The 12437-nt window shown below is 41.9% G+C and overlaps 1 protein-coding gene across 2 annotated transcripts; it reads left to right on the top strand.

Moving 5' to 3' along the window:
* Positions 1-597: 597 nt before the first annotated feature.
* LOC139373465 (solute carrier family 39 member 7) lies at positions 598-11695 on the top strand. 2 transcript variants are annotated; one of them, XM_071114013.1, is made up of 8 exons: positions 598-771; positions 1425-1867; positions 2684-2852; positions 3115-3192; positions 3388-3510; positions 5539-5655; positions 8198-8394; positions 8640-11695. In XM_071114013.1, the coding sequence occupies exons 2-8, from the start codon at positions 1430-1432 to the stop codon at positions 8892-8894; spliced, it is 1377 nt and encodes a 458-aa protein (XP_070970114.1). In that variant the 5' UTR covers positions 598-771; positions 1425-1429; the 3' UTR covers positions 8895-11695. The 2 variants fall into 2 exon arrangements, with proteins under 2 accessions (XP_070970114.1, XP_070970115.1); XM_071114014.1 differs by lacking the exon at positions 598-771 and having other exon boundaries at positions 1712-1734; positions 1765-1867; positions 8640-11535.
* Positions 11696-12437: the final 742 nt, after the last annotated feature.

Here is a 12437-nt window from a genome sequence, read left to right as displayed (position 1 = left end):
AAACATGGCTCAACTGTAATCCTAATCCTTTTTTTTTCCTAATCCAATTAAGTTTTGTTAATTGGAATTCCATTGCTTTTCATAGGGAAACTTCAACATCAAATGCAGTATTCCTGTCCTGATATTGTGAAATATTCCCATTTCTAATAGTACAAGTGTAGAAGGGTAGCCTAGAATGCTTCATTTAATTAGGCCTACATTTTTTTCCAGTCTTCATGTGGAATCTCAGAGAGCAATACATGTAAACTGTAATACAACACACTCTCAGTTGAAAGTAAACCTCCCCTAAATAAGATCATTCCATTATTGGTCGTTGTCTTTTCCAAAGTTAACTTTGCAATAATTTCCCTGAAAATAGTAGTCAGAGAGATACAGAAGAGGTTCATACAGTCAATCAACTAAGCAAAACAGAACCGACTGCTTAATGCACTGGTGCCTATTGGAGAGCTACTCCCTTAAGCAGACCAGTATTGTGACAAAAAAAAATCACTGGTAAACGGCCTTCATTCATCCACCATATTTGAGTCCGCATCCTGCTTCTATGCAGGATGAGATTACAAAAATATAAGTATCGCGATGTTATGACACGTATTCTTTAGTTACACCAGCGAATGAAATCACGCGAGGTTTCTATTAATTTGACTAAATGCCACGTCTGAGAACGAATAGACACTTTTGAGATCTTCTGTTGGGAATCATTTATCTGATAAACCGTTATCACTGACCCGCAACATTGCAGACTGGTTATCCGTGCATAATTACAGCAGACAGGTGAGTTTAGGGCAATTCGTTTATACTGCAACATTGTTGTCATTACCGCTAACAACTCCAATTACCTAAGTTATGTAGGTAACGTTTACCCATTGTTTGCTATTGTACAATGCTAGTTAAGTATCCCGCCAACTGATTTCGCATGCAAATCTAAACTGCGACATCTGCATTCGATTAATCGCATTCATAGGCAGCTATTGTTGATGTGGCTAACTTAGCTGTTAGCCAAACAGTTAGTGGCTAACTTGCTAGGCGTTAGGTACAACAACAATTAACATACAGTATGTTTCAAGCCATCACTTTAATAACACGGCCTAGCTAAGTTAGTTACTCAGCTAGGCTACTAACCCCATTTGGGACCCTGCCCCTCTTCCTTAGTGTTTGACTCCTCATACCCCCCTTGTACGCCTATTGCCTTAGCAGAGGGCCATTATGGGAATGCTGTTAGGTATAGCAGATGGGATGTTGATCATGTTAATTGTTGTCTAACTAGCTAGTTAGCCTAATATTTGTTCCATAACTAGCTAGCTAAAGCCATCCACTGTAACTACCCACAATCTAAAAACAATAAGATGTTGCTGTATGAAGCTAGTATTGATGTACTATAGCAGCCTGTTGTAACCATAGATCTTCCCTTTGGGTGTCTGTCCCAGGTGAGATGATGGCCCATGGACGTCTGCTAGCACTGTTCACAGGAGCGGTGCTGTTGCTAGCCGCCCAGCTAACTGTTGCTCACAGTCACTCTCATGACCATGGGCATGCACATTCGCATGGGGGTGGCGGTTGCCATGGTCATTCCCATGGCGGTCAGAAGCTGCACCAGGGGGCCAGCAAGTGGAGTGCTGAGGCCAACCTGCCCCCAGCAGAGGAGTCGCACCACGGTCACGCACATGACCACGGACATGACCACGCCCATGACCATGCTCACGCACATGACCACGCCCATGACCATGGTCATGCTCACGGACACGACCACGCCCATGACCATGGTCATGAGCACAAGGAGGAGAGTGGACACGGGCACACCCAAGGAGGGGAGAGGGTGAAGAGGCAGGTGGAGGGAGAGAAGAGGGACATAGTGGAGCTCTGGATGCAGGTATTGTCAGTGGAGACCTTGGAGCCATACATGAATGGACATGGAATGTGTTGTTCTGGATATTTGATACATTATTATTGTCCAGAACCTGTGCTACATTTAGATGTCCGTTAGTGGTCATAGCCTACCTTCAATCAAATCATATGCAAAATGTCATATCTTTGTCTGTCGGTGTCCCTCCTGTTCGTTCCAACAACCTGACTTTCCCTGTGCAAACATAGGCTACCTATCTCTCCAGATTCAACGGATCACTGCTGTAGGTACAAAAGCAAACAAAGTTACTGCTTTCACTTTTCAACAGACATTTCCCTTTTGCCAGTGAGTCTGTTGCTAAGTTTGATGTTGCGTTCTAATGACTAGTTTGGCTTTGACAACTGGACTACACAACCTCCGCAGTGTACTGCCATTAACTTTCTGTTGGTTTTGACTGCAGAGCGAGATGTCTCTGTTATGAAGTTTACATTTTTATTTGCCATGTTCAACAGGATTAGGTTTCTTAGACACCGTTTTACCATTATTTAAATGTGCTGGTCAGCACAACTCAGGAGGTCAACTATTTAGGTACTGTCAATTGAATTGGACTGAAACTGGAATGTATATATTCGGCATTCAATTATTGAAAGGCTTGGAATCCAAGCACTTTTGTAGACAGGAAATAGCTTTTCCTTATTTGATGAAGTTCATTAGATTGGTTTGAGACCCTTGGAAACTCGGCACAGCCATCCTTATCAAGTGTGAGATTATTTTACCACACACAAGCACCCTGTTAAAGTGGTCCTTTAAGACCTGCTGTCTATGTTTCTCTCTTATTGTTAGGCCATCGGTGCCACTCTGCTGATCAGTGCTGCTCCCTTCCTCATCCTTTTCCTGATCCCGGTCCAGTCCAATACAGACCAGCACCAGAACCTCTTGAAGGTGCTGCTGAGCTTCGCCTCTGGTGGCCTGCTGGGAGACGCCTTTCTGCACCTCATCCCTCACGCCCTGGGTTAGTGAACCTATCGCAAGTATCGCCACGGTACATTTCTTAATTAAGTGAAAATAATTTATTGCCTATATTCTATTGAATATGTTTAAGTATGATTCTGGGATTTCATCTTTACGCAATAATCAGTGAAGCAAATTTAAGCTCTAAGATGAGCAACTTTTTTTTGATTTATTGGTTTGTAGTTAAAAGGATGTAGTCATGCCAGTCTGTTTGTCAGTTTTTTTTCTTTCTCTCATTTTCATTCTCTTGCTTGTTTTCACAGAGCCTCACTCTAACCATGGAGACGAGGGACAAGGCCACTCTGACAGTGAAGAATCACAGTATCATGGCCACTCACATGGTATAGCTCCGTCGTGATCTCTACATTTACCATCGCCATACTATCCAGCATATCCATTACATACCAGTATTTAGCATGCTTCAGAATGACACTGACTCACTCTCTTCTACTCTTTATTATTTATTTATTTTATTGAGTCTGGACCCATTTTGGCAAACAGCATGTCCCTGACGGTGTTCCTTATCACACCTGTAGGTGCTGCCCATGGTCACATGATGTCAGTAGGGCTGTGGGTTCTCGGTGGAATCGTGGCCTTCCTGGTGGTGGAGAAATTTGTTCGCCTCCTGAAGGGTGGACACGGACACTCCCACTCTCAGGGTAGGTAATACATTTTGATTTGAGTTTGTAGCACGGGCAAAAACAGAACAACAATTTGAAATGATGCATGTGCCCCTGCTATTTCAAGGCTACATCCATTCAATAAGAGCTTTCTTTACCATAACTCACATGCCTTGAAATGATCCCTCTGTTATGCAATGCATTTTTTTTCCTATTGCCCACTTCTGCTTTTGTCTATATATCTATGTAATGCATGTCAATTGTTATGGAATAGTTACATTTACATTTGCGTCATTTAGCAGATGCTCTTATCCAGAGTGACTTACAGGAGCAATAAGGGTTAAGTGCCTTAAGGGCACATTTACAGATTTTTCACCTCGTCGGCTCGGGGATTCGAACCAGCGACCTTTTTGTACCTGGTCCAACGCTCTTAACCAAAGCTCCTAGATTAGGTTTTAGGAGCATAATTACACTATCACACTCCACCCCCGGGGGGCAGCAGCTGGTTGGTTAACCTCTCTAGGGTATGTGGGATGCTAGCGTCCCACCTGGCCAACATTCAGTGAGATTGCAGAGTGCCAAATACAGAAATACTCATTATAAAAAGATACAACTGTTTTACATTGGTTTAAAGATTAACTTCTTGGGAATCCAACCACTGTATCAGATTTCAAAAATGCTTTACGGCGAAAGCATACCTTACGATTATTTCAGAACATAGCCCAGCAGACAAATCATTACAAACAGTAACCAGCCAAGTAGAAGAGTAACACAAGTCAGAAATAGAGATACAATTAATCCCTTACCTTTGATGATCTTCATATGGTGGCACTCAGAAGACATTAATTTATTCAATAAATGTTCCTTTTCGATAAAGTCTCTCTCTATCCGAAAACCTCAGTTTTCTTCGCATTTTCTTCAGTAATCCACAGGCTCAAACGCAGTCACAACAGGCAGACAAAAAATCCAAATTGTATCTGTAAAGTTCATAGAAACATGTCAAACAATGTTTATATTCAATCCTCAGGTTGTTTTTAGCCTAAATATGCTATAATATTTCAACCGGACAATAACGTCGTCAATCTAAAAGGTAAGCAAGAAAGGCACTCTCTGGTCGCGCGCATGAAACACAGCAGGGTCCACTCATTCTGACTGCTCTTACTCCCTCATTTTTCAGAATACAAGCCTGAAACAATTTCTAAAGACTTGACATCTAGTGGAAGGCATAGGAACTGCAATTTGAGTCCTAAGTCAATGGATTCTGTAATGGCATTGAATAGAAAACTACAACAAACAAAAAAAATCCTATTTCCTGAATGGATTTTTCTCAGGTTTTCGCCTGCCAAATCAGTTCTGTTATACTCAGACATTATTTTAACAGTTTTGGAAACTTTAGTGTTTTCTATCCAAATCTACTAATCATGCATATCCTTACTAATTATGCATATCCTATCTTCTGGGCCTGAGTAGAAAGCTGTTTAATTTGGGCATGCTTGTCATCCAAAATTCCAAATGCTGCCCCCTACCATAGAGAAGTTAAGTGCTCTGCCAAGACAATAAGTCTTGTGAAGCCTTGATAAGAAGGATCTGCAATTGTTGTTATCTTTAGTTTTGGTTCAGGCCTTTTTGTACTGTTTTTGAATATATTTATTTTATCACCATGAACAAATGATAATCCGCTTTGGCTGGCCGACTCAGGTGTCAGGACGGAGCTGGCCCTGAAAACAGGTAAAGTGTCTGTCTCCTGGGCACATGCATATAACATGGTCCTCTCACATAAATGTGCACATTAAATCAGGTTGCAGACCATTTAGCTAGGCCTAAGACCCCTAGACCTAGTGAATGCAGCCAAATCATTAGGCTAGCGAGTTGGTTTCGTAACCCGACCTTTGGGTCCATTTTGAAATCTGGCCATTGATGAGATTTTCCTCTAGCCGAGAGCTGCTGTATGGGTTGGGTGATTTGATGCTACTCTCCTACTTTTGGAATAAGGCAGGGTCAGTAAACCAAAGAGTTATGTGCAACATTTTTTATTTTATTTCCTATTTTCTCGTCTCCTATTTTCAGCTGCTCCTAAGGCAAAGGAGAGTGACGGGGAGAAAAAGAAGAAGAATGAGGGTGAGAAAGATTTAAAAGAAAACAAAGATGAGAAGACTCCAAAAGAAGTGGAGGAGAAAACTACAGGTAAGATAGTTGAATAATTGTCACTTAAGTTGTTAGTGGGCAGTTTGCCTTCACTGAAATGGCTCTTTTAAAATCTCAAAACCACTTTTGCTCCATGAGAATATTTACTTTATGACAACATTTCAGTTACCAGCATCCCTTCAAGCCAGTTTCTCTGTATGCAACTATTGCAATGTTGTGATCATTGTCCACTCTCCCTTCTCAATATTAAGCAGGGCAAACTTTTTTTGGTGATTTCTGGTACATCAAATTAAATCGATCACAGCATGTTTTTGGACTCATTCAGAAGTTTTTAACCTCATTTAAGTGCAATACCTTTGCAAATGTATGTAGAAAGGTCAATTTATATTCCTAAAACTTCAATTTAAAATTATGCTGTCGTGGCTTCCTGTTGACAAGACATTTTGATAAATATCCCAATGTCAAAACGGTTCATGTGTCCAAATCAATAAGTAATGATTCAACAGTTCCTGATATATTGAAAACATAAACTGTTTAAATAAAACATACTAAAAAAGAACATGTGCAAGAATAGTAATCAGATCAGCACCTTATAAACTGCACACATCTGAGAATAATTTTTACATCACTGGTTAGAAGAGAATTTGTTGAGTCATCTAAATTCTAGAATGCCGGCTCGAAATTCTGGGAGTCTGCTGGAATGAGGCAGAAACAAATAATTTGCTTTAACTTCAACGAATCACGACCTTGCATAGGATATCAATAGTGCTGAGCAATTAACCAAAATGGCAATTATTTTGTTTCATTATTTTATTTTTTACTCCCTTTTTCTCCACAATTTTCGATCTTGTCTCATTGCTGCAACTCCCCAACGGCCTCGAGAGAGAGGCGAAGGTAGAATCATGCGTCCTCTGAAACATGACCCGCCAAACCGCGCTTCTTAACACCTGCCGGCTTAACCCAGAAGCCAGCCACACCAATGAGTCGGAGGAAACACTGGCGACCGGGGTCAGCCTTGCAGGCACCCGGCCCATCAAAAGGAGACGCTAGACCCTCATTCTTCTTTTTTTTTTTTGGGGCCCCACCGGCCAAACTCTACTCTAACCCGGACGACGCTGGGCCAATTGTGCGCTGGCCTAAAGGACTCCCGGCCACGGCTGGTTGTGGCACAGCCCAGGAATTAACCCGGGTCTGTAGTGTTCTATATAATTATCATGTTTTCCGAGCTAAACTAACTACAATGACCACAATCCACTGCACGGCTAAATTTGTCCGGTCTGTGTTTCTTAGACATAGAGATCAGTTTCTTTGCGAGATATCTCTACCTGAAAATACATCATCTAAGTGATTGATAGTTGTCATTCAGCAGTCAAAAGTATGCCTTATTTACTTTGAAGAACTACAAAATAGTGTTTTGTCAGACAGCACAGGCGGCAGCAGCTCTATAGAGGTGAGATGATGACTTGGAATAAAATAGTGATCAAATAAAACAAGTAATATAAGTAACTGAAATATTTGATTTGAAGTAATGTGAATAAATGCGGGTTAATAAGTGATAAGCAGTCATGGGCAGTCACTACCATCATGGGAATTGTATTGCTTTCTGTGTTACTGCATGCAACCCACACAATGCATAGTGCATTTCATGTTTTGTTTTTTTATAATCGAAGCCGTAAATCGTGATTTAAAAAAAAAAAAAGAAGGAAAAAAAAATGTTTCATCGAACAGACCTCCCTAAAAGCAGTAATAGCTCTAGATATCAACACGGACAATTGGAGTAAGGCCATCAACTTTTTTTTCCCACCCCCTTTTTTTTCTCCACAATTTCGTGGTATCCAATTGGTAGTAGTTAGTCTTGTCTCATTGCTGCAACCCCCGTACGGACTCAGGAGAGGCGAAGGTCGAGAGCCATGCGTCCTCCAAAACACAACCCAACCAAGCCGCATTGCTCCTTGACACAATGCCCATCCAACCCGGAAGCCAGCCGCACCAATGTGTCGGAGGAAACGCTGTACACCTGACGACCGTGTCAGCGTGCACTGCGCCTGGCCCGCCACAGGAGTTGCTAGTGCCCGATGAGACAAGGATAACCCGGACGACGCTGGGCCAATTATGCGCCACCCCATGGACCCTCCTGGTCGCGGCCGGCTGCGACAGAGCCTGGACTCGAACCCAGAATCTCTAGTGGCACAGCGTGCACTGCGATGCAGTGCCTTAGAACACTGCGCCACTCGGGAGGCCCTGCCATCAACTTTTATACAGAGAGCGCCCCAAATTGTCTGCCATTTGAGCTTAAAAATCATGCGTCGGACAGGCACGTGTAACAAAATCAACGGTACCAAACTAAATATATGAAACTTTTTTTAAAGCAATCGATTTAATGCATTTGTGATGACTAAACTTTTATACAATAGTAAATGTAGCACACTCAGACATTTTTACAACAATTACATGTATTTATTTGTACTTCAACCATGGAGAGTTAACAAATGCTCCTTAGCACAATTTAACCAGGTGCTCTAGACTAGAGTCCATAGGGTCTGTGCAGCAGGATGAGTGTTTGACATCCCTATCAATATAGATATCAAGGTGTCGGGCTACCTGAACCTGGCTGCTGACTTCACACACAATTTCACTGACGGGTTGGCCATCGGGGCATCGTTCCTGGTGGGCCCAGCAGTAGGCACAGTCACCACTCTCACCATCCTGCTGCACGAGGTGCCCCACGAGATTGGCGACTTTGCCATCCTGGTCCAGTCTGGCTGCACCAAGAAGAAGGTAATGCACAAGCTTCAGCTTTTCACAATGATTGATGTTACACATACTGATGTCGGACAGGAAACGGAAATGTTCTTGACTATGTACTGAAACATGCTCGGTACAACATCTGTCATGACGACGACACAAAGCCTATTGACACATGGTGGCAGCAGTAGGGTTCGTGTCTTTTCTGTTCCAACAGCCTGTATGAGAAAGTCTCTGTAGGTAGAAATGTCCATTGACAACTTCCTCTTTCCCATCAGGCTATGTGTCTACAGCTGCTGACAGCCTTGGGGGCTCTTGCCGGCACAGCCTGCTCCCTATTGGCTGAGGGGGTGGGTGCGGCCGCCACAGCCTGGATCCTACCATTCACTGCGGGTGGCTTTGTGTACATTGCCACGGTGACGGTTCTGCCTGAGCTGCTGGTTGGCCGCTCCAGTCTGGGCCAATCAGTGATGGAGATCCTAGCGATGCTGGTTGGAATTTACATGATGGTGCTAATCGCAGAGTATGAGTGAGACAGCGAGTCATCAAAAAGTAAGGGCGGTAGAGGGAGGGATTTAGAGGAGGAGCAGAAACCGAATGTGAGAGATGGATTTATACGATTGGAGGGAAAGATACTGATGGAGTTTAAAGGAGAGGGTGAGAAGATAAGTGACAGACATGGCTTTCACAGGACTGGACTAGGTTCCAAAGGGGACTTGAATGGGGAGTAGCATTTCAACACAAACCATCTGCAGGATGATGAGCAATAAGATATGTACTGTACAAAGTCCTCATCGGCATGTCTAAATCAGATAGGTCATCAAACCGAGACTTAGGCAAGCTACGCAGATGACTTGGGAGTTGTAGTTCATCGTCCATTAATAATTGCAGAGTTTATTCCCTTTTGGTCATAAAAAGGCTAACCAAAACAGTGTCCGTTTAAGTTGCCGTGAACTATAGTTAAAATTAAAATCAAGAATTGCAATCATACCAATATGTTTAATGCTTACTTTTGCCTTTAATTGTACTTGCAGAGATCACAGATTGAACACAATAGAACTAGACAGTAAAGTGGTTAGGGCATTTTCCTGGGTTTAAATTCAGGGTTTATTTGGATCAGAGTATGTTAGTCTACAACTGGAACATTCCAATGAAATGAAAAGGGCATAATATTATAACGTGTAGTCCATAAACCAGGTCCCCAAACAGCAGCCATCTTAGATACTTGACATATATGAGGCCAAGAGGCTCCTGAAATGTAATCAGCTTCCGGAATGTGACTTATTGGGAAACATGAATAAGCTGCTTTAGATGTCTACAGCACACGGCAGTTACTGACCAAGCCACTTGTTTGTAACTGTTTTCATAACTGTTGGATGCTTTCGAGTTGCATGAAAATCATGAGTTGTACCAGTATGTGACAATATCTCTTAATTTCATTATTACTCAATGGGTAAGTGATGTAAGCTGTGCTTAGAGGACCATTGGAGTATGATTAGCTTCATAGTGAATAAATTGCTTTAAATGTGCCCGTCACATGAATTACCTTCATAATGTGGAAGTACAGTAAATTCATGTATTTAGGGTGGACAGGCCATTTGGAAACTGAACCGATTATCCAGTGACAGGAATTGGGGAAATGGATACAGTCCATCAAAACAAAAATTTCTTCCACCCTAATTTATCTTAATGTGTCTGGAAGGAATGTTTGACCTACCTTTGAATAACTGAATGATGAATCCTCTTCTACTTTTGTTTAGTGTTAATAAGCCGCGGCAGCAGGTTTTGTTGAATTGTAACATTTATTCATTTTTATTCACGTGTACTATTCTCTTTTTTTTTTTTCTTGAATGGGTGTCTGCTTTCCCTCCACTCTTGAATAATACAGTAGGCCTTATGTGTCATAAAGACAATCAATGCTGTAGCTGTAATGTGGTTAGAAAGAGCTCCTTCACCCTAAACCATTCTGTATGTACACGACTGCATCTCTGGGCTGATTCCAAACCAACCCCACGCTGCTATCCATTTACCTTGTTGACTTTTTTGTTATGTATCTGAGATGGTTTGTATTGTCAATATTGTATAGTAAGCTGCTTTACCTAGGCATTTGTAATAATTAGGTTGTTTCCATCCAATGTATTCCTTTACATTGCCAGTCTTATCAGATGCCTTAAGTTGTCAACATTGGCTTATAGTTGGGTGCAATGGCTTGATTTGGAATCAGAGCTTTTAATCAGAGGGACCAAGTAAAAATGATTAATGTTAAAGTGGAGGGTGGGAGATTTAGTAAGAGAGTATGGTGGAATTTGTGTTACTTTGTTTTCTTGGACTTTTCATTAAACAATTAAGATTCCCTTACAATGTTTACACTATATTTTACTGGGTCCCTGTTTCTCATTAGATAATGCAAGAGAACATGAAAAATACAAGCAATCCAATACTTGATTAGTTTATAATCCAACCTAGGCTAGATATTGGGGGGGAATTAACAACCGATCACAAACACAAGATGCAGGCCAAGTGTGACCGTATTCTTATATATAATATACATACGCTAAGTGTACAAAACAGTAGGAACACATTCCTAATATTGAGTTGCACACCCGTTTGCACTCAGAACCACCTCAATTCTACAAGGTGTCGGAAGCGGTCTACAGGGATCCTGGTCCATGTTGGCGCCAATGATTCCCACATTCGTGTCAAGTTGGCTGGATGTCCTTTGGGTGGTGGAAAATTCTTGATACACATGGGAAACTGAGTGTGAAAATCCCATCAGCGGTGCAGTTCTTGACACACTCAAACCGGTGCACCTAGCATCTATGTCATGGAAAGAGGTGTTCCTAATGTTTTGTGCATTGTGTATGTAACTGCTTTGCTTGAAATATCTTAGTAAAACTTCTAAACTTTTACGTTTACCACAAAAATAATGTTAAAGAATTAAAGCAAGCCCGCATCTTTACTTGTAAAGTCATCCTCTAGTTCTGATGATCTTGTTCTTGATACCATGTCTTATTTTGAGGTGCTTTGACTGTCACGCCTATGCTAATATTGTTCAAATTCGCTAGCTAGCTAGCCAACAACTGTAACGATGTGTTTGAGACAAGTGCTCATTGTGCAAATGTATGTTTTCAATAAACATTGTAGACGAAATATAGTCACATGTCAACAATCTAAGCCAACCCCGTCTGTTTTGTTGCTAAACAGCCAACCTGTCTATTGGAGAAGCAGTTTGTGCCCAGAGCCATATACACTGAACAGAAATATAAACGCAAAATGTAAAGTGTTGGTCCCATATTTCACGAGCTGAAATAAAATATCCCAGAAATGTTACAAACTCACAAAAATATTATTTCTCTAAAATGTTGTGCATAAATGTGTTTACATTCCTGTTAGTGACCATTTCCCTTTTGCCAAGATAATCCACCCACATGACAGGTGTAGCATATCAAGACGCTGTTTAAACAGCATGATCATTACACAGGTGCAGATTGTGCCACTCTAAAATGTGCAGTTTTGTCACACAACACAATGTCTCAAGTTTTGAGGGAGTGTGCAATTGGCATACCGACTGCAGGAATGTCTACCAGAGCTGTTGCCAGAGAATTGAATGTTAATTTCTCTGCCATAAGCCATTCCAACATCTTTTTAGAGAATTTGGTAGTAAGTCCAACCGCAGACCACGTGTAACCACACCAGCCCAGGACCTCCAGATCTGCCTTCTTCACCTGTGGGATCATCTGAGACTAGCCACCCGGACAGCTGATGAGACTGTGGGTTTGCACAACCAAAGAATTTCTGTACAAACTGTAAGAAACCGTCTCGGGGAAGTTCATCTGCATGCTCATCTTCCTCACAAGATTCTTGACCTGACTTCAGATCGACGACGTAACTGACTTCAGTGGGCAAATGCTCACCTTCAATGGCCACTGGCACGCTTGAGAAGTGTGCTCTTCACAGATGAATCCCGGTTTCAAAAGTGTATGTTGTCTTGTGGGCGAGCGGTTTGCTGAGCATGGTGGCGGTGGGGTGAGCACACGGTGGGGTTATGGTATAGCCAGGCATAAGCTATGGACAAT

The sequence above is a fragment of the Oncorhynchus clarkii genome, chromosome 18 (genome assembly GCF_045791955.1).
Source record: "Oncorhynchus clarkii lewisi isolate Uvic-CL-2024 chromosome 18, UVic_Ocla_1.0, whole genome shotgun sequence".
Taxonomy (NCBI): Eukaryota; Metazoa; Chordata; class Actinopteri; order Salmoniformes; family Salmonidae; genus Oncorhynchus; species Oncorhynchus clarkii.
The sequence above is the reverse complement of the archived record's forward strand: the minus strand, read 5'-3'. Positions and strand labels throughout refer to the sequence as shown.